General features: G+C 40.6%; 1 protein-coding gene across 1 annotated transcript in view; it reads left to right on the top strand.

Moving 5' to 3' along the window:
• LOC106570728 (protein L-Myc-1b) overlaps window positions 1–12,718 on the top strand; it is a 28,563-nt gene extending 15,845 nt beyond the window's left edge. The window contains exon 2 of the mRNA XM_014143214.3: window positions 8,911–12,718. Within this exon, the coding sequence (XP_013998689.1) occupies window positions 8,911–9,689 (779 nt within the window). The 3' untranslated portion in view covers window positions 9,690–12,718. The remainder of the gene's footprint in view (window positions 1–8,910) is intronic.
• Window positions 12,719–23,133: the final 10,415 nt, after the last annotated feature.

Raw genomic sequence — 23,133 nt, 5'->3', positions numbered from 1 at the left:
CTGTATATAGTATGGTATTAACTGACCCTGTATATAGTATGGTATTAACTGACCCTGTATATAGTATGGTATTAACTGACCCTGTATATAGTATGGTATTAACTGTATATAGTATGGTATAAACTGACCCTGTATATAGTATGGTATTAACTGACCCTGTATATAGTATGGTATTAACTGACCCTGTATATAGTATGGTATTAACTGTATATAGTATGGTATTGAACTGACCCTGTATATAGTATGGTATTGACTGACCCTGTCTATAGTATGGTATTAACTGACCCTGTAAATAGTATGGTATTACCTGTATATAGTATGGTATTAACTGTATATAGTATGGTATTAACTGACCCTGTATATAGTATGGTATTACCTGTATATAGTATGGTATTAACTGTATATAGTATGGTATTTACTGACCCTGTATATAGTATGGTATTAACTGACCCTGTATATAGTATGGTATTAACTGACCCTGTATATAGTATGGTATTAACTGACCCTGTATATAGTATGGTATTAACTGACCCTGTATATAGTATGGTATTAACTGACCCTGTATATAGTATGGTATTAACTGTATATAGTATGGTATTGAACTGAATCTGTATATTGTATGGTATTAACTGACCCTGTATATAGTATGCTATTAACTGACCCTGTATATAGTATGGTATTAACTGTATATAGTATGGTATTAACTGACCCTGTATATAGTATGGTATTAACTGACCCTGTATATAGTATGGGATTAACTGTATATAGTACGGTATTGAACTGGCCCTGTATATAGTATGGTATTAACTGACCCTGTAAATAGTATGGTATTACCTGTATATAGTATGGTATTAACTGTATATAGTATGGTATTAACTGACCCTGTATATAGTATGGTATTACCTGTATATAGTATGGTATTAACTGTATATAGTATGGTATTAACTGACCCTGTATATAGTATGGTATTAACTGACCCTGTATATAGTATGGTATTAACTGACCCTGTATATAGTATGGTATTAACTGACCCTGTATATAGTATGGTATTAACTGTATATAGTATGGTATAAACTGACCCTGTATATAGTATGGTATTAACTGACCCTGTATATAGTATGGTATTAACTGACCCTGTATATAGTATGGTATTAACTGTATATAGTATGGTATTGAACTGACCCTGTATATAGTATGGTATTGACTGACCCTGTCTATAGTATGGTATTAACTGACCCTGTAAATAGTATGGTATTACCTGTATATAGTATGGTATTAACTGTATATAGTATGGTATTAACTGACCCTGTATATAGTATGGTATTACCTGTATATAGTATGGTATTAACTGTATATAGTATGGTATTTACTGACCCTGTATATAGTATGGTATTAACTGACCCTGTATATAGTATGGTATTAACTGTATATAGTATGGTATTAACTGACCCTGTATATAGTATGGTATTAACTGTATATAGTACGGTATTGAACTGGCCCTGTATATAGTATGGTATTAACTGACCCTGTATATAGTATGGTATTAACTGACCCTGTATATAGTATGGTATTAACTGACCCTGTATATAGTATGGTATTAACTGACCCTGTATATAGTATGGTATTAACTGACCCTGTATATAGTATGGTATTAACTGTATATAGTATGGTATTGAACTGAATCTGTATATTGTATGGTATTAACTGACCCTGTATATAGTATGCTATTAACTGACCCTGTATATAGTATGGTATTAACTGTATATAGTATGGTATTAACTGACCCTGTATATAGTATGGTATTAACTGACCCTGTATATAGTATGGTATTAACTGTATATAGTACGGTATTGAACTGGCCCTGTATATAGTATGGTATTAACTGACCCTGTATATAGTATGGTATTAACTGACCCTGTATATAGTATGGTATTAACTGACCCTGTATATAGTATGGTATTAACTGACCCTGTATATAGTATGGTATTAACTGTATATAGTATGGTATTAACTGACCCTGTATATAGTATGGTATTAACTGTATATAGTATGGTATTAACTGACCCTGTATATACTATGGTAATGAACTGACCCTGTATATAGTATGGTATTGACTGACCCTGTATATAGTATGGTATTAACTGTATATAGTATGGTATTGACTGACCCTGTATATAGTATGGTATTAACTGTATATAGTATGGTATTGACTGACCCTGTATATAGTATGGTACTAACTGTATATTGTATGGTATTAACTCTATATTGTATGGTATTAACTGACCCTGTATATAGTATGGTATGAACTGATCCTGTATATAGTATGGTATTAACTGACCCTGTATATAGTATGGTATTAACTGACCCTGTATATAGTATGGTATTAACTGTATATAGTATGGTATTAACTGACCCTGTATATAGTATGGTATTAACTGTATATAGTATGGTATTAACTGACCCTGTATATTGTATGTTATTAATTGACCCTGTATATAGTATGGTATTAACTGACCCTGTATATAGTATGGTATTAACTGTTCCTGTATATAGTATGGTATTGACTGACCCTGTATATAGTATGGTATTAACTGACCCTGTATATAGTATGGTATTAACTGACCCTGTATATAGTATGGTATTAACTGACCCTGTATATAGTATGGTATTGACTGTATATAGTATGGTATTAACTGTATAGAGTATGGTATTAACTGACCCTGTATATAGTATGGTATTAACTGACCCTGTATATAGTATGGTATTAACTGTATATAGTATGGTATTAACTGACCCTGTATATTGTATGTTATTAATTGACCCTGTATATAGTATGGTATTAACTGACCCTGTATATAGTATGGTATTAACTGTTCCTGTATATAGTATGGTATTGACTGACCCTGTATATAGTATGGTATTAACTGACCCTGTATATAGTATGGTATTAACTGACCCTGTATATAGTATGGTATTAACTGACCCTGTATATAGTATGGTATTGACTGTATATAGTATGGTATTAACTGTATAGAGTATGGTATTAACTGACCCTGTATATAGTATGGTATTAACTGACCCTGTATATAGTATGGTATTGACTGACCCTGTATATAGTATGGTATTAACTGTATATAGTATGGTATTAACTGACCCTGTATATAGTATGGTATTAACTGAACTTGTATATAGTATGGTATTAACTGACCCTGTATATAGTATGGTATTAACTGTATATAGTATGGTATTAACCCGACCCTGTATATAGTATGGTATTAACTGTATATAGTATGGTATTGACTGACCCTGTATATAGTATGGTATTAACTGATCCTGTATATAGTATGGTATTAACTGACCCTGTATATAGTATGGTATTAACTGACCCTGTATATAGTATGGTATTGACTCTATATAGTATGGTATTACTGACCCTGTATATAGTATGGTATTAACTGACCCTGTATATAGTATGGTATTGACTGACCCTGTATATAGTATGGTATTAACTGTATATAGTATGGTATTAACTGACCCTGTATATAGTATGGTATTAACTGACCCTGTATATAGTATGGTATTAACTGACCCTGTATATAGTATGGTATTAACTGTATATAGTATGGTATTAATTGATCCTGTATATAGTATGGTGTTAACTGATCCTGTATATAGTATGGTATTGACTGACCCTGTATATAGTATGGTATTAACTGTATATAGTATGGTATTGACTGACCCTGTATATAGTATGGTATGAACTGATCCTGTATATAGTATGGTGTTAACTGATCCTGTATATAGTATGGTATTGACTGACCCTGTATATAGTATGGTATTAACTGTATATAGTATGGTATTAACTGTATATAGTATGGTATTAACTGACCCTGTATATAGTATGGTATTAACTGTATATAGTATGGTATTAACTGTATATAGTATGGTATTAACCGACCCTGTATATAGTATGGTATTAACTGTATATAGTATGGTATTAACTGTATATAGTATGGTATTAACTGTATATAGTATGGTATTTACTGACCCTGTATATAGTATGGTATTAACTGACCCTGTATATAGTATGGTATTAACTGACCCTGTATACAGTATGGTATTAACTGTATATAGTATGGTATTAACTGACCCTGTATATAGTATGGTATTAACTGACCCTGTATATAGTATGGTATTAACTGACCCTGTATATAGTATGGTATTAAACTGACCCTGTATATAGTATGGTATTAAACTGACCCTGTATATAGTATGGTATTAACTGACCCTGTATATAGTATGGTATTAACTGTATATAGTATGGTATTAACTGACCCTGTATATAGTATGGTATTAACTGACCCTGTATATAGTATGGTATTAACTGACCCTGTATATAGTATGGTATTAACTGTATATAGTATGGTATTGAACTGACCCTGTATATAGTATGGTATTGACTGACCCTGTCTATAGTATGGTATTAACTGACCCTGTAAATAGTATGGTATTACCTGTATATAGTATGGTATTAACTGTATATAGTATGGTATTAACTGACCCTGTATATAGTATGGTATTACCTGTATATAGTATGGTATTAACTGTATATAGTATGGTATTTACTGACCTGTATATAGTATGGTATTAACTGACCCTGTATATAGTATGGTATTAACTGTATATAGTATGGTATTAACTGACCCTGTATATAGTATGGTATTAACTGTATATAGTACGGTATTGAACTGGCCCTGTATATAGTATGGTATTAACTGACCCTGTATATAGTATGGTATTAACTGACCCTGTATATAGTATGGTATTAACTGACCCTGTATATAGTATGGTATTAACTGACCCTGTATATAGTATGGTATTAACTGACCCTGTATATAGTATGGTATTAACTGACCCTGTAAATAGTATGGTATTAACTGTATATAGTATGGTATTAACTGACCCTGTATATATTATGGTATTAACTGTATATAGTATGGTATTGACTGACCCTTTATATAGTATGGTAATAACTGACCCTGTATATAGTATGGTATTAACTGACCCTGTATATAGTATGGTATTAACTGTATATAGTATGGTATTGAACTGAATCTGTATATTGTATGGTATTAACTGACCCTGTATATAGTATGCTATTAACTGACCCTGTATATAGTATGGTATTAACTGACCCTGTATATAGTATGGTATTAACTGTATATAGTACGGTATTGAACTGGCCCTGTATATAGTATGGTATTAACTGTATATAGTATGGTATTAACTGACCCTGTATATAGTATGGTATTAACTGTATATAGTATGGTATTAACTGACCCTGTATATAGTATGGTATTAACTGACCCTGTATATAGTATGGTATTAACTGTATATAGTACGGTATTGAACTGGCCCTGTATATAGTATGGTATTAACTGACCCTGTATATAGTATGGTATTAACTGACCCTGTATATAGTATGGTATTAACTGACCCTGTATATAGTATGGTATTAACTGTATATAGTATGGTATTGACTGACCCTGTATATAGTATGGTATTAACTGTATATAGTATGGTATTAACTGACCCTGTATATAGTATGGTATTAACTGTATATAGTATGGTATTGACTGACCCTGTATATAGTATGGTATTAACTGTATATAGTATGGTATTGACTGACCCTGTATATAGTATGGTATTAACTGTATATAGTATGGTATTGACTGACCCTGTATATAGTATGGTACTAACTGTATATTGTATGGTATTAACTCTATATTGTATTGTATTAACTGACCCTGTATATAGTATGGTATGAACTGACCCTGTATATAGTATGGTATTAACTGACCCTGTATATAGTATGGTATTAACTGACCCTGTATATAGTATGGTATTAACTGTATATAGTATGGTATTAACTGACCCTGTATATAGTATGGTATTAACTGTTTATAGTATGGTATTAACAGACCCTGTATATAGTATGTTATTAATTGACCCTTTATATAGTATGGTATTAACTGACCCTGTATATAGTATGGTATTAACTGTTCCTGTATATAGTATGGTATTAACTTTTCCTGTATATAGTATGGTATTGACTGACCCTGTATATAGTATGGTATTAACTGACCCTGTATATAGTATGGTATTAACTGACCCTTTATATAGTATGCTTACTTGTGTTCTTCATATGTCTTATTATTTCGGCTACATTGATATTGATTACTGCATTGTTGGGGTTAGAGTTTACAAGAAAGGCATTTCACTGTGCTTGTGCACGTGACATTAAAACTTGAATTGATCAAAAGACCATTTTTAAATTGCAAAAGGAGCCGGATCTGTTCCGCGGGCCACCAGTTGAACAGCCTGTGCTCTGTAGCCTGTAATCCCCTTCCTCCCTTTGGGCTCCCATTATATTTATCTTCAGGCTATTACCACTTCAACAGCAGCCGAATCCACAGGGAATCAATTACTTTGGTGTCTTTCTCTTTCAATTTACAAGGAGGCTTGTATCCCAAATGGAACACTTAGTCCCTATTTAGTCCACTACTGCCTTTTTTTTTCTTCTCTCTTTTTTTCTTTCTTTTGCTCTTGTCAAAAGTAGTTCACTATATAGGGACTAGGGTGCCATTTGGGATGGGTTGAGGGAGAAGCAGTACTACCACTGGCTCCTTGGAGTCTAGTCAGAGTTGGAGCTGAAATCAACTATTATTACATTGACGTGTTAAATCAAGGCCCAGTGTTAAAAATCGCACGTTGACCCAAGACTAAGAGATTTCTGCATTGTGAATGACTGAAGTTCTTACAACCAACGATGCCTAAAATATTTAACGGTAAACATTACACACAAAGTTATGAGCGTAACTTTAAAAAATATATATTTTTACCTATTCTTTTGCCAGCAGGTCACAACCTTTTTATTTTGCGCAATGCGATATTTCACCTCACAGATACAGGAGTTTGTTTAATTGGAGTTGTGGGTTTGAGGGATATAAATGTGTCTCTTTTTATATGGTCGTACATTTAGAAGGAGGTCAGGAAGAGCCTCTCTGTTTCCAGCTCATTTTGTGGCCACGTATATCCTGTCTTCTCTTGAGATCATGCAGTTCTTTTGGCTTTGATGCCTCGTGGTTGAGTATTGCTCTGTTCAAGTAGACTGTGATTTTGCTGTGATCTGATAGGGGTGTCAGTGGACTGACTGAACGCTCTGAGAGACTCTGGGTTGAGGTCAGTGATAAAGTAGTCTACAGTACTACAGCCAAGAGATGAGCTATAAGTGTACCTACCGTAGGAGTCCCCTCGAAGCCTACCATTGACTATGTACATACCCAGCGTGCGACAGAGCTGCAGGAGTTGTGACCCGTTTTTGTTGGTTATGTTGTCATAGTTGTGCCTAGAGGGGCATATGGGGGAGGGAATGCTGTCACCTCCAGGTAGGTGTTTGTCCCCCTGTGTGCTGAGGGTGTCAGGTTCTTGTCCAGTTCTGGCATTTAGGTCACCACAGACTAGTACATGTCCCTGGGCCTGGAAATGACAGCTTCTCCATCCTGGAGCGGGAAATCAGTCTTCATTAAAGTATGGGGATTCTAGTGGGGGGATATAGGTAGCACACAGGAGGACATTTTTCTCTGATGAGATAATTTTCTTTTAGAATTTGTAGTCAAATGTAAAATGTTCCTGTTTGGAGTGAGTTAGGTCTGCTCTATACCAAATTAGCATACCCCCTGAGTCTCTTCCCTGTTTCATACCTGGTAGTTTAGTGGATGTGACTACCAGCTCTCTGTAATCTAGAGGGCAACCAGTGGGTCCATCTCCTCTATACCATGTTTCTTGTAGGATGACAATGTCTGTATTTCAGATTTCTTTGAAGTCTGGATTCCTGCCCTTTAGGCTAAAGGCAGATGACCTCAGGTCTTGAATATTCCAGCATGAGATAGTGAAAGGCTTTGTGTTCCATAGTGGTGTGGTTTGGCCTCAGACCAGTAAGTGTGAGCAGAGTCTGCTGAGCATCTGACACATACCATTGGCTTGGGCTAGTGTAAGAGTGGGGGTTGGGCCTGTTTGCCTGCTCACGGCCTGAGCGTATGGGTGACTCATGCTCAGGCCTTCTTTGCCGGAGGTGGAGGGCAGGATGGGCATTTGGTCTCTCTCTCTCTCTCTCTCTCTCTCTGTGTGTGTGTCTCTCATGACACATGACTGAGATGAATAACCGGAGAGAGAGAGAGAGAGAGAGAGAGCCTGAGCTCAGAGGAAGCTGGTGAGGGGAGGACAGCTCATAATAATGGGTGGAACGGAGCGAATGGAAACTGTGTGTTCTTGATGTATTTGATACCATTCCAGTGATTCTGCTCCAGCCATAACCACGAGCCCGTCCTCCCCAATTTTAAGGTGCCACCAACCTCCCGTGGCTGAGCTATGGTGTGTGTGTGTGTGTGTGTGTGTGTGTGTGTGTGTGTGTGTGTGTGTGTGTGTGTGTGTGTGTGTGTGTGTGTGTGTGTGTGTGTGTGTGTGTGTGTGTGTGTGTTGAGAGTGTGTTTGAGAGTGTGTGGCCATGTCTAAATACCTGTACCTACGTTCTAAATAGTAGGGCATTATGGGTATGCAAAAATATAACTTTTTATAGTATGTGAAATATAGAAGAGAAAAAATGGTATGCTTTAAATGCCAGGATGTTCGTACTCATTTTGTCTTTTCATCTAGTTGAATTTACTGCAGAAATATTGAGGAAGAGAGTCATTTTTTTCAAGATCCACGTGTGTTTGACAACAGCTGATAATCAAATATGGCGACGCGGTTAAAAGGGTCAATGAAAAGGGATTTCTGGAATCAACATCATACTTACTGTCACATTGTTCTGCTGTGGTCACTAACCTTCTCCATTCATTGTTCCACCAGATGATGAATCTAGTGGCCATGACCATGATGATGATGACGACGAAGAAGAGATTGATGTGGTGACGGTGGAACACAAGCAGTACAAGTCCCGACGGCTGGTCAACGGCAGAGTTACCGGGGGACGCGGCGGCGGGTTAAACAGGCGGACGCCGGTGACAATCACGGTCCGGGCGGATCCTCTGGACCCGTGTATGAAACGCTTCCACATCTCTATCCACCAACAGCACCACAACTACGCAGCGCCCTCCCCCGACACACACACAGCCCCCGACCTCCCGAGAAAGAGGGTCCGACACGAGCCCTCAAACCCTTCTCATATCTTCTCTAACACCCAGCCACCCCTGCACCCCGCCTCCACATCCAATCAGAACTCTGAGAGCAAACCACATGTCGCTGTAGCAACCGTTGGGTCGGAATCATCTGACGCCAACACACCCTCGCCCTGTGGATCCCCATCTGCCTCTCCCCGATTATCCTCCTCCCACCCCTGCAGCCCCCAGTCCTCCGACTATGAGGACACAGACAAACGCAAGACGCATAACTTCCTGGAACGGAAACGGCGCAATGACCTGCGCTCTCGTTTCCTGACACTGCGGGATGAGATCCCCGGCTTGGCAGAGTGTTCAAAGACGCCCAAGGTGGCCATCCTGACACGCGCCACTGAGTACCTGGGACAGCTGCATTCCAGCGAGCGCCAGCGGGCGCAGGAGAAACGGCAGCTGAAGGCCAGGCAGCAGCAGCTGCTCCGTAGGCTGGCGCAGCTCAAACAACGCCCCTGAACTCACTGACTGGCAGGCTGGCACAGCTCAAACAACGCCCCTGAACTCACTGACTGGCAGGCTGGCACAGCTCAAACAACACCCCTGAACTCACTGACTGCCTGAATGACTGGCGACCTCTAGTCGACGGAACCTACTCTTCACCAGGACTGACTGAAAACCAACTCACTGACAGACTGTTAGTGGGTAGCATGGAGAGAAGCCTTTGGGATGGATCTGAACCCTATATTATTAAACCAGGACTGAGTCAAAACCAGGGATGGATCTGAACCCTATATTATTAAACCAGGACTGAGTCAAAACCAGGGATGGATCTGAACCCTATATTATTAAACCAGGACTGAGTCAAAACCAGGGATGGATCTGAACCCTATATTATTAAACCAGGACTGAGTCAAAACCAGGGATGGATCTGAACCCTATATTATTAAACCAGGACTGAGTCAAAACCAGGGATGGATCTGAACCCTATATTATTAAACCAGGACTGAGTCAAAACCAGGGATGGATCTGAACTCTATATTATAAACCAGGACTGAGTCAAAACCAGGGATGGATCTGAACCCTATATTATTAAACCAGGACTGAGTCATAACCAGGGATGGATCTGAACCCTATATTATTAAACCAGGACTGAGTCAAAACCAGGGATGGATCTGAACCCTATATTATTAAACCAGGACTGAGTCAAAACCAGGGATGGATCTGAATCCTATATTATTAAACCAGGACTGAGTCAAAACCAGGGATGGATCTGAACCCTATATTATTAAACTAGGACTGAGTCAAAACCAGGGATGGATCTGAACCCTATATTATTAAACCGGGACTGAGTCAAAAACAGGGATGGATCTGAACCCTATATTATTAAACCGGGACTGAGTCAAAACCAGGGATGGATCTGAACCCTATATTATTAAACCAGGACTGAGTCAAAACCAGGGATGGATCTGAACCCTATATTATTAAACCAACTCTTGAGTCAAAACCAGGGATGGATACTGAACTCTATATTATTAAACCAGGACTGAGTCAAAACCAGGGATGGATCTGAACTCTATATTATTAAACCAGGAATGATTTAAAATCAGGGATGGATTGAGGTTGACCCTATAATATTTGCAAACTGTGCATCTATTGTATGTCCTGTTATTGTCTGTAAGGTTCTATGATGTCATGAGTGAATCCATTGATTGTGAACTATGTCCAGATCAGCATGGCAATGTACATAGACTGTCACGTGTGTATCTCTCTTTCTCTTTCTGTGTGTATGTCTCTGTCTCTGTCTCTCTCTCTCTCTCTCTCTCTCTCTGTGTGTCTTTCTCTCTCTCTCTGTGTGTGTCTCTCTCTCTCTCTCTCTGTGTGTGTCTCTCTCTGTGTGTGTGTGTGTGTCTCTCTCTCTCTCTGTGTGTCTCTCTCTCTTTCTCTCTCTCCCTCTCTCTGTGTGTCTCTCTCTCTCTCTCTCTCTCTCTCTCTCTCTCTCTCTCTCTCTCTCCCTCTCTGTGCGTGTCTCTCTGTCTCTCCCTCTCTGTGCGTGTGGTACTAGTATCCTTCTGTAATGAAACAACACCAGAGGTTTCAGATCTCTTCCTATTGTCTTTCCTGTGTGCCCTGAAACTGGGTTAGCTCAAAGATCTCTCAAAATGCTTCTATTTTTGTTAATAAAGAGGATAAATAAATAAAAACATTTAAATAAAAATAATAACACTATTGAAACTTTACTTTGATCACATTAGTGACACTGTTTTCAATGCCTATCTTTACAGTTTTTGTTTGTTTTGTTGTCAGAGTTGCGAGGGGGGGGGAAGCAAAAGTTTTGTACTATATTTTCCTACAGAGTTGCTTTTTGGTGTGAGCTGAAGACTGTTTTATAATTGTATTATTTAGATGTATGGTTGTTATGTCCTGCCGTTCTCCTCTCTCTCTTCTCTCTCTTCTCTCTCTTCTGTCTTCTCTTCGTCTCTTCGTCTCTTCGTCTCTCTCTCTCTCTCTCTCTCTCTCTATAAAATCACTTGCAGACTGCTCCTCTGTTCAATCCAATCACATGTCTAGCTTTCACTCTCTAAAATCTCACATTAAGCACATTAGTGCTTAAATGCCTTGACTGGTCCGTGGCCTCAAGTGAACCCACCATCTCAGCCCTATCCCACCAGCTAGTTAGAAAGGCTGGGGGTGATTTAGTTCAAGCCATAGCAACAGAGTTGCTCTGAAACTAGGATTGTGTTCCAAATTGCTCACTCTTCTTTATATAGTGCACTAATTCTGACCAGAGCCCTATGGCACCCTATTCCCTATTGAGTGCACTACATTAGACCAGTACTTTATGGGCCCTATTCCCTATATAGTGCACTACTTTTAACCAGGTCCCTATGGCACCCTATTCCCTATATAGTGCACTTTTTATATTGTATTTTTTTGGTTGTTGCAAGAACCCTATGGGTCCTGGTCAAAATAAGTTCACTATGTAGGGAATAGAGTGCTATTTGGGACAGGCCCTAGTCCTGTACTGTAACGGACTTGACGGTGTCTTAATATAGCCTACTCAGTGGGCTGTCATCATCCTTAACCAGTGAGAGATCTCAGGACACCTCAGTAGAGATCTCAGGACACCTCGGTAGAGATCTCAGGACACCTCAGTAGAGATCTCAGGACACCTCGGTAGAGATCTCAGGACACCTCGGTAGAGATCTCAGGACACCTCGGTAGAGATCTCAGGACACCTCAGTGAGAGATCTCAGGACACCTCGGTAGAGATCTCAGGACACCTCGGTAGAGATCTCAGGACACCTCGGTAGAGATCTCAGGACACCTCAGTGAGAGATCTCAGGACACCTCAGTGAGAGATCTCAGGACACCTCGGTAGAAGTGCTCATCGTTATTGTTATTTTATTGTGTATGCTTTTTTTTTCTTACTTTAAACAACAAATTCTGTATTGTTTGTTAAGGGCTTGTAAGTAAGCATTTCACGGTAAAGTCTATACCTGATTATATTCGGCACATGTGACAAATAAAATTTGATTTGATCCGTTTTTTTTACATGTACAAAACATTATCAACATCTCTTTCCATGACGTAGATTGACCAGGTGAATCCAGGTGAAAGCTATGATCCCTTATTGATGTCAGCTGTTAAATGAAGGGGAGGAGACCGGTTAAGGAAGGAGGTTTAAGCCTTGATACATGGTGTATGTGTGTCATTCAGAGGATGAATAGGTAAGACAAAATATTTTAAGCACCTTTTTGAACGGGGCATGGTAGTAGGTGCCAGGCGTACCGGTTTCAGTGTGTCAAGAACTGCAACGCTGCTGGGTTTTTCCACGCTCAACAGTTTCCCCGAGAGGATCAAGAATGGTCCACCACCCAAAGGACATCTAGAACAATTTGACACAACTGTGGGAAGCGTTGGAGTCAACATGGGGCCAGCATCCCTGTGGAACGCTTTCAACACCTTGTAGAGTCCACGCCCTGAGGAATGGAGGCTGTTCTGAGGGAAAAGGAGGGGGGGGGGGAGCTGCAACTCCCAATATTAAGGTGTTCTTAATGTTTTGTACACTAGATCATTACTCTTGACGCTTTGTGGATACGGGCCCAGGGAGCTAGAGGTTCAGGTTGGGTGACACCTTTTTGGCAGCCTGGGTTCAGAGGTTGAGCTGCTACTGATGGTAGTCCTGAAAGCTTGGATTACTCCCTCTGGCTGAGAGGAGAGAGAGAGAGAGAGAGAGAGAGAGAGAGAGAGAAAGAGAGACAGAGAGAGAGAGAGAGCAGAGAGAGAGAGAGAGAGAGAGAGAGAGAGAGACATAGAGAGAGAGACAGAGAGAGACAGAGAGAGAGAGTAGGGTAGATAATCTCTTCACTTTAACTAGTCTTTCTATTCATCCCTTCATCGTGCTTCTACACCTGCATTGCTTGCTGTTTGGGGGTTTTAGGCTGGGTTTCTGTACAGCACTTTGAGATATCAGCTGATGTACGAAGGGCTATATAAATACATTTGATTTGTTTTCAGCGAGGTCTATTTGCGCCTCGTCAGGATTGGCTGTAGCCCACTGGTGGTGTTTGATATTTGTCACTAGTCTGTCTCCGCCGTCAGACACAGTCACGTTGGCAGTGGACCAGAATACGTTTCAGTCTGGGTGGCAGGAAAGCCTGGTCTGAAAACACGTTAGTTTTCACTTCCTCATAAAGCCTATACGTATGGAGAGAATCAGACAAAGATAATACATTTAATTTAAAACGTAACCTCAGTCTCTGTTCTCCTTTCTATGTCTAACCTTCTTCCTGTTCGTGTATGATGACAAAGCCAATCTCACAGGAATGGTCTGGAATCATTCACGCTATGAAAACAGAGAAGATAGTCACAGAAATATGACACTGGTAGAATGATAACAAATAGCCACTTAGTTTACGGACTATAATATAATGGTGAGACGGTGTTTAAGACTAGCTTTATTAAAAGAACTTGTGTTCATTTCACTGGTGGGCAATTACTGCGTAGGCCTACTTCTTACACTTGTGAGATGGGAAGGAATTGCCCTACTTTTTTTCTCGATATTTTGTTTTGCTGAAGTAAAGCTTGTCAGTAGGGTCCTAGGTCTACTGAACCACTTTGAGCGGTTGAGGAAAAACAAGCTATTTTCAGAGGAAAGGTGTCTTTTCTTGTACTTTAAAAATCAACACCTGTGTGAGTGAGTGAAAACAAACTTCCACTCTTCAAGCGCCATCTCCACGGAAACACACCGTGGCCTCATTGCCACGGCAACAAGCATCTTCAGTTACTATGGCTCTGCTGCCCTCAGTTTCCATAGTAACTCTTATGAGCTGGATTTGCTAGGAGAAGCAGTCCCCTTAGTCAAGAAGTCAAGAACAGACAATATATTGGCTTTTATTATTGGCTATTATTATTATTGGATTTTTTATTGGCTATTATTATTATTGGCTATTATTATTGCTTTGTTTGTTCACATATAACAACAACTTACAACAGCCTAATATAATTTTATGGTTAAAAAATAAAGTTGGCATTTTTTTTGTGTGTCAGTGAGAAACACATTTAGGTTAGAGTACTATTTCCTATTGTATTAGAGTACTATTTCCTATTGTATTAGAGTACTATTTCCTATTGTATTCTGGAACAAAAGACCTTCCCAGTCCTCACTCACACCATCTTTTTATCCACACTGGTGCCATGGGAACCTCTTACCGTTGCCTAGTTACAGAGTCCGCCTGTCTCCATGCACAGATCAGCTGCGAACAGCTGGAAAGTAACATGGTCAGTGCTATCCGGGATCCTTGGGATGTCCCTACCCTTAACCCTTACCCTAACCATAACCACTTTCAATTTCAATGGGGTAGGGATGTCCCTAGCCGTTGATCCTGACTCTCAGTTCCACACATCCAAGTCATTGGACGAAGGCGTCTTCTGTCGTGGGGAGTTTTGTTGTTAAGAGCCCCAAACGCTCAGTCTAAACATTAACACGTGACGCTCAGTCTAAACATTAGCGCGTGACGCTCAGTCTAAACATTAACACGTGATGCTTCCGGTGCGGTTTTAGAAGCATAAGGACCTTATCTTTCATATCAGCAACAAATAATTTCCATAAAATAAAAGGTTCAATTGATACACACCTTGATAGGGTTAGTGTTCTCACACAGCCATGTCTCCATGTTCCAGCGCTTGTTTACAGAAAACAGACGAGGAGACAACCTGAGCTAATTCGCTATCTAGCATACTCTGAACACCTCAGGAAGTGTAGTTTAGTAGGATGGAGGCTCCATAGCTGTATGGATCTGTAACTGCTACAGTGTAGTTTAATAGGATGGAGGCTCCATAGCTGTATGGATCTGTGCCCTACTGCTACAGTGTAGTTTAATAGGATGGAGGCTCCATAGCTGTATGGATCTGTGCCCTACTGCTACAGTGTAGTTTAGTAGGATGGAGACTCCATAGCTGTATGGATCTGTAACTGCTACAGTGTAGTTCAGTAGGATGGAGGCTCCATAGCTGTATGGATCTGTAACTGCTACAGTGTAGTTTAATAGGATGGAGGCTCCATAGCTGTATGGATCTGTAACTGCTACAGTGTAGTTTAATAGGATGGAGGCTCCATAGCTGTATGGATCTGTAACTGCTACAGTGTAGTTTAGTAGGATGGAGGCTCCATAGCTGTATGGATCTGTGCCCTACTGCTACAGTGTAGTTTAGTAGGATGGAAGCTCCATAGCTGTATGGATCTGTGGATCTGGAACAGTAATCTGCTACAGTAAGAAATATTTCTTAGTTAAATAAAGGTTAAATAAAACTAAATCTTGCTGATGAAAGATAAGGGCCATGTGTTTTGAAAGCCGTAATCACAAGCAATGATTATTATTGACATTTCTAAAGGTTAAAACACAGTGTTGTGATTATAGTTCACATAAACCAGTCGTGGGCGAAGCTAATGGCTGAGAACTGTAGGGAGAAGGCAGAATGCCACCTTGAGTTTGAGAGGTAGGATGTTACAAGGAGTCCGGATAGCATGGACCAAAGCAACATGGCGGCAGTGTTCTCTGAAAAAAAAAAGTATTGCATCACCGTTAGTCGTGATTTAGGAGCAACCGATACTGGGAGGTATAAACTGGTGATTGAAATTAGTAAACGACGTCAGGGAAAGATAGTCAATGTCGATTCCATGCAGGCAAGAGGACATGAGCGCCATGGATGTTTGGCACGCCATCGTGTGACATACTCTGCTAGGACTTAAACGTCGGCATTTAGAGAGAACGACTTCATGTCTAGTTCACTACTTTTATCTGCTTTCAGGCGTGTTTTGAACCGACGGACGTTATGAATTCGCTGTCAAACGTGTTATTGGTTTGATTTTTTTTTTAAGCTAACGTTAGCGAAGCTAGCAACCGTCGAAGTTCTGGACCCGATCTAGCTAACGTTGCAGTGGTTCTTTTGCCTGAATTCACATCGCCCTGGAGTGGACTTGGGTGTATATATACAGGGCATTCAGAAAGTATTCAGACCCCTTGACTTTTTCCACATTTTGTTACCTTACAACCTTATTCTACAATAGATTCAATTGTTATTTTCCCTCATCAATCTACACACAAAACCCCATACTTACAAAGCAAAAACCGGTTTTAAGAAATATTTGCGAATGTATTAAAAATAAAAAACTGAAAAATCACAATAACAGTCAAAAGTTTGGACACACCTACTCATTGAAGGTTTTTCTTTGTTTTTACTATTTTCTACATTGCATAATAATAGTGAAGACATCAAAACTATGAAATAAACATGGAATTATGTAGTATCCAAAAAAGTGTTAAACAAATCAAAATCTATTATATATTTTAGATTCTTCAAAGTAGCCACCCATTGGCTTGATGACAGATTTGCACACTCTTGGTATTCTCTCAACCGGCTTCACCTGGAATGCTTTTCCAACAGTCTTGAAGGAGTTCCCACATATGCTGAGCACTTGTTGGCTGCTTTTTCTTCACTTTGCGGTCCAACTCATCCCAATTGGGTTGAGGTCGGCTGATTGTGGAGGCCAGGTCATCTGATGCAGCACTCCATCACTCTCCTTCTTGGTCAAATAGCCTTTACACAGCCTGGAGGTGTGTTGGGTCATTGTCCTGTTGAAAAACAAATGATAGTCCCACTAAGCGCAAACCAGATGGGATGGCGTATCGCTGCAGAATGCTGTGGTAGCCAGGCTGGTTAAGTGTGCCTTCAGTTCGAAATAAATAATTGACAGTGTCACCAGCAAAGCACCCCCCACACTGTCACACCTCCTCCTCCATGCTTCATGGTGGGAACCACACATGCAGAGTTCATCCGTTCACCTACTCTGCGTCTCACAAGGACACGGCAGTTGGAACCAACAATCTAAAATGTGGACTCATCAGACCAAATTACAGATTTTCACAGGTCTAATGTCCATTGCCCATGTTTCTTGGCCCAAACAAGTCTCTTCTTCTTATTTGTGTCCTTTAGAAGTGGTTTCTTTGCAGCAATTTGACCACGAAGGCCTGATTCACGCAGTCTCCTCTGAGCAGTTGATGTTGAGATGTGTCTTTTACTTGAATTCTTTGAATCATTTATTTGGGCTGCAATTTCTGAGGCTGTTAACTCTAATGAACTCATTCTCTGACACAGCCCTTAGTGGTGGTATATTGGCCATATACCACAAACCCCCAAGGTGCCTTATTGCTATTATAACTGGTTACCAACGTAATTAGAGCAGTAAAAATAAATGTTTTGTCATACCCATGGTATACGGTCTGATATACCACGACTGTCAGCCAATCAGCATTCAGGGCTGGAACCACCCAGTTTATAATCTCATATAATTTCATATGTTATATGCTTTACCAGAAACAAAGCTCCTTGGGCTGTTTTATCTCTGTCTTGGAATATATGGGAATTGACTCCAATTTCATTAATGCGATTAAAATATTATATGCCAATCCCTCAGCCATAGTTATAACAGGCAAAATCTGTTCAGAATCACTACAAGCAGCAGACGAGGTGATCCAATTTCACCTTTGCTATTCTTATTATTATATTCGTATTATTATTATTACACCATGGAACCGCTGGACCGGGTGTATCAGTGTTCCTTCCGTCCCTCTCCTCGCCCCTACCTGGACTCGAACCAGGCACCCTCTGCACACATCAACAACTGACATCCTCGCAGGATGGTTACCAATCGCTCCACAAAAGCCGAGGCCCTTGCAGAGCAAAGGAAACAACTATTTCAAGGTCTTAGAGCGAGTGGCGTCACCGATTGAAACGCTATTAGCGCGCACCCCGCTAACTAGCTAGCCATTTCACACCTATTACACAGGCAATTCGCCAATCGAAGAAAATAACACCAATTACCCTAAAATCTACTGATCACTTAATCTCATTATACAAAGACAATATTTTACTATATCTAGACAATGTATCTCAATCCCTCCCAAAAGCTCTGCGAATCATAGACAAATTCAGCTCCATCTCAAGATCTGAAATGTATCTAACGAAATCAGCCTTACTGTCTCTCTAGACCCCGATGGAGGACTTAATTTCTACTTATGGAATCCCAATCGTTTCCCATTTTAAATATTTGGGAGTAGCTATATTTCTTTCCCTAGATTAAACTATTGTCAGAACCCTTAACAGAATGCTCAAATCAATTCAATCCGACCTCAGTAGATGGACTAATATCCCACTTGTTTTAACCAGCAGAATATCTATTGTCAAAATGAATATATTGCCAAAGCTGAATTTCTGTTGTTCGATACTTCCCATGGTCCTCCCTTCTGGGTATTGGGAAAACATTCATAGCGCAGTTTCAAAATGTATATCACAAGTTAAACAATCCCGGATAAAATTAACAACTTTACGAAGACGGAAAGATGGTAAAAGACTCTATGCATCTATACCAAACTTGAAATTGTATTTCCAGGCAACATTTTGCCACATCCTAAATTGGTTTAGACATTCTTCTGCCCCCTGGCTGAGAGAAATATGGTCTCTCCTTTTGTCCTGGAAGAAGTGGTATTCACTGATATATCCCTTAAACAATGTAATATGGTGTCTCCTATTGCCCTGGAAGAGGTGGTCTCCACTGATATATCCCTTAAACAATGTAATATGGTGTCTCCTATTGCCCTGGAAGAGGTGGTCTCCACTGATATATCCCTTAAACAATGTAATATGGTGTCTCCTATTGCCCTGGAAGAGGTGGTCTCCACTGATATATCCCTTAAACAATGTAATATGGTGTCTCCTATTGCCCTGGAAGAGGTGGTCTCCACTGATATATCTCTTAAACAATGTAATATGGTATCTCCTATTGCCCTGGAAGAGGTGGTCTCCACTGATATATCTCTTAAACAATGTAATATGGTATCTCCTATTGTCCTGGAAGAGGTGGTCTCCACTGATATATCTCTGAAACAATGTAAACTAAGCTTTGGTCCTATTATTGCTCACAAAATTTCAATTTGGCACAAAATTGAAAAACAATGCAACTGAGAATCAAAATGGCATGCCCGTACTCATATATTTCACAATAATGCCTTGAGATCTGAAGGGCAGCCTTTTGCATCCCCCCCAATGATCCAAATGTGGAATCCGTAGCCTTGACAATATCATGGACAGTCATGGTTGGAGAACAGTCCAAGATTTGAAAGACACATACACATTACCAGGCAACTCCATTTTTCTATATTATCAACTTAGGTCAGCTATGCTGGCCTCTGGAGTCCCTTGAAAAACCCAACTACCAAACCATCCAATGATAGGATTTATAAATACATTATCTGGGCTCCCCGAAAGGACTGATCTGCAATATATATATATCTATAAACAACTTTTGGAAAGCTCATATTCTGAGCTAGCCATTAAAAAAGTATGGTCAACAGATCTAACTGAATCTGAACAACCCTTTAACTAGAACAGAATATGAAATAATATGACCTTGGCATACCGTAATCTGAACCACCAATTTATACGTTTAATTGTGTTCACAGACTGTATTTAACAACAAGGAAATGTTTTATGATGAGATTGGCACCATCCCCCAACTGTTCACTGTGTCCCCGAAATCATTCCTTCACATGATGTGGGAGTGCCCTGAAGTTAAATGCTTCTAGGGCAAAGTTACAATTTTTTTTTCGAGGTGCATGAACGTAAATATTAAATGCTTTGCATCTGTTATGTTACTTAATGATGATAGCTTCTTGAATCTTTCAATCAGAGATGATTACTGCTGGCAGGCATCATTGACGCAAAAAAAAGATTTTGTCTCTAAGACAGAAATCACCTCACTCTCTCGCATTTAACCAGTGAATACAGTTACTGATAGATGTTATTACATTATAATTATCAACTGAGAGAATGAATGGTGATATAATCAAGGACCAATTGAGGCCTGGATAAATATATTTGACTCTACAAAGAACAATCTAAAGTCCAACACACATATACCAGTTCTAGATATTTATTTAAACTTTCATTATTTTCTTTGCTTTCAGGCCCATGGGGAGGGGTGGCATGGTGTGGGGGTCTCTGGTCATTGTGGGGGAGGGCAGTTGGGGGGAATGTAAGTGGAGCCTCAGGGGATGGCTGGGTGGGAGGGGGACTGATAAGCAACCTTGGTTGTTGGGGAGGGATAGCAAGGAGTGGGAGGCATGCTTTCTTTGGGGAGTTTGAGAGGAGGGCTAGGTGGGGGGGGGGGGGCATGGTTTGGGGGGGATGCAGGCGCGTGGATGGGGACTAAGTGGGGGAATGGGTTAGGGTCAACTTTGTATGCATTTATTTGATTGTTTTTGTACCGGTAACCAACCCCTCTGTACCCACCCCCCCTGAAAATAATACAAACCAAATAAAAAGTTGGTCACAAAAACATAACTAATTCGACTTAGATTTCATCGTTACCACTTACATGGGATGTACAAAATTCAGCCGGATCGCTAGTAGGTGCTCCTTGTAGCGGGAGAGGGTGTAATGCAGATCAATCTGCACGGGTGAGTTGAGTTATTAAACAATGGGTGGTGACATGTCTGATGAGTATGCAGGCCATGGAGGAACTGGGACATTTTCAGCTTCCAGGAATTGTGTACAAATCCTTGCGACATGGGTCCGTGCATTATCATGCTGAAACATGAGGTGATGATGGTGGATGAATGGCACGACAACGAGGTGATGGCGGTGGATGAATGGCACGACAACGAGGTGATGGCGGTGGATGAATGGCACGACAATGAGGTGATGGCGGTGGATGAATGGCACGACAATGAGGTGATGGCGGTGGATGAATGGCACGACAACGAGGTGATGGCGGTGGATGAATGGCACGACAATGAGGTGATGGCGGTGGATGAATGGCACGACAACGGGGTGATGGCGGTGGATGATTGGCACGACAACGAGGTGATGGCGGTGGATGAATGGCACGACAACGAGGTGATGGCGGTGGATGAATGGCACGACAATGAGGTGATGGCGGTGGATCAATGGCACGACAACGAGGTGATGACGGTGGATGAATGGCACGACAACGAGGTGTTGGCGGTGGATGAATGGCACGACAACGGGGTGATGGCGGTGGATGAATGGCACAACGACGGGCCTCAGGCTCTCGTCACGGTATCTACGTGTATTCAAATTGCTGTTGTTAAAATGTATTTGTGTTTGTTCTGTGTAGTTTATGCCTGTGCATACCTTAACCCCACCACCACCATGGGGCCCATACCTTAACCCCACCTCCACCATGGGGCCCATACCATAACCCCACCTCCACCATGGGGCCCATACCATAACTCCACCTCCACCATGGGGCACATACCATAACTCCACCTCCACCATGGGGCCCATACCATAACCCCACCTCCACCATGGGGCCCATACCTTAACCCCACCTCCACCATGGGGCACTCTGCTCACAACGTTGACATCAGCAAACCGCTCGCCCACACAACGCCCTACACGCTGTCTTTCATCTGCCTGGTACAGTTGAAACCGGGATTCATCCGTAAAGAGCCCATTTCTCTAGTGTGCCAGTGGCCTTCAAAGGTGAGCATTTGCCCACTGAAGTGTGTTACGACGCCGAACTGCAGTCAGGTCAAGACCCTGGTGAGGACAACGAGCGAGTAGATGTGCGTCCCTGAGACGGTTTCTGACAGTTTGTGCAGAAATTCTTTGGTTGTGCAAAACGCTGTTTCATCAGCTGTCTGGGTGGCTGGTCTCAGACGATCCCACAGTTTCATCAGCTGTCTGGGTGGCTGGTCTCAGACGATCCCACAGTTTCATCAGCTGTCTGGGTGGCTGGTCTCAGATGATCGCGCTGTTGAAGAAGCCGGATGTGGAGGTCTTGGGCTGGCGTGGTTACATGTGGTCTGCGGTTGTGAGGCCGTTTGGACTTACTGCCAAATTCTCTAAATCGACATTGGAGACAGCTTATGGTAGAGAAATGAACACTCTATTCTCTGGCAACAGCTCTGGTGGACATTCCTCCAGTCAGCATGCCAATTGCACGATCTGTTAAAATTTGAGACATCTGTGGCATTGTGTTGTGTGACAAAACTACACATTTTAGAGTGGCCTTTTATTGTCCCCAGCACAAGGTGCACCTGTGTGATGAGCATGGTGTTTAATCAGCTTCTTGATATGCCACACGTGTCAGGATTATCTTGGAAAAAGAGAAATTCTCACTAACAAGACATGAAAACAAATTTGTGCACAACATTTGAAAGAAATAAGCTTTTTTTGTGCATTTCTGGGATGTTTTATTTTCAGCTCATGAAACATGGGACCAACACTTTACATGCTTTTTATATTGAGTTTTATATTTTTTTGTTTACAAATATCCTCACATGGTGATGTTTCCATTAGTTAAAAAAAGAAATAGTTTGTTTTTAACATTGGAAAAAGGGCTTTCTTAAATTCACTGTGTGATTTCAATGCCCTG

This window comes from Salmo salar, chromosome 14 (assembly GCF_965601325.2).
Source record: "Salmo salar chromosome 14, fSalSal1, whole genome shotgun sequence".
Taxonomy (NCBI): Eukaryota; Metazoa; Chordata; class Actinopteri; order Salmoniformes; family Salmonidae; genus Salmo; species Salmo salar.
The sequence above is the reverse complement of the archived record's forward strand: the minus strand, read 5'-3'. Positions and strand labels throughout refer to the sequence as shown.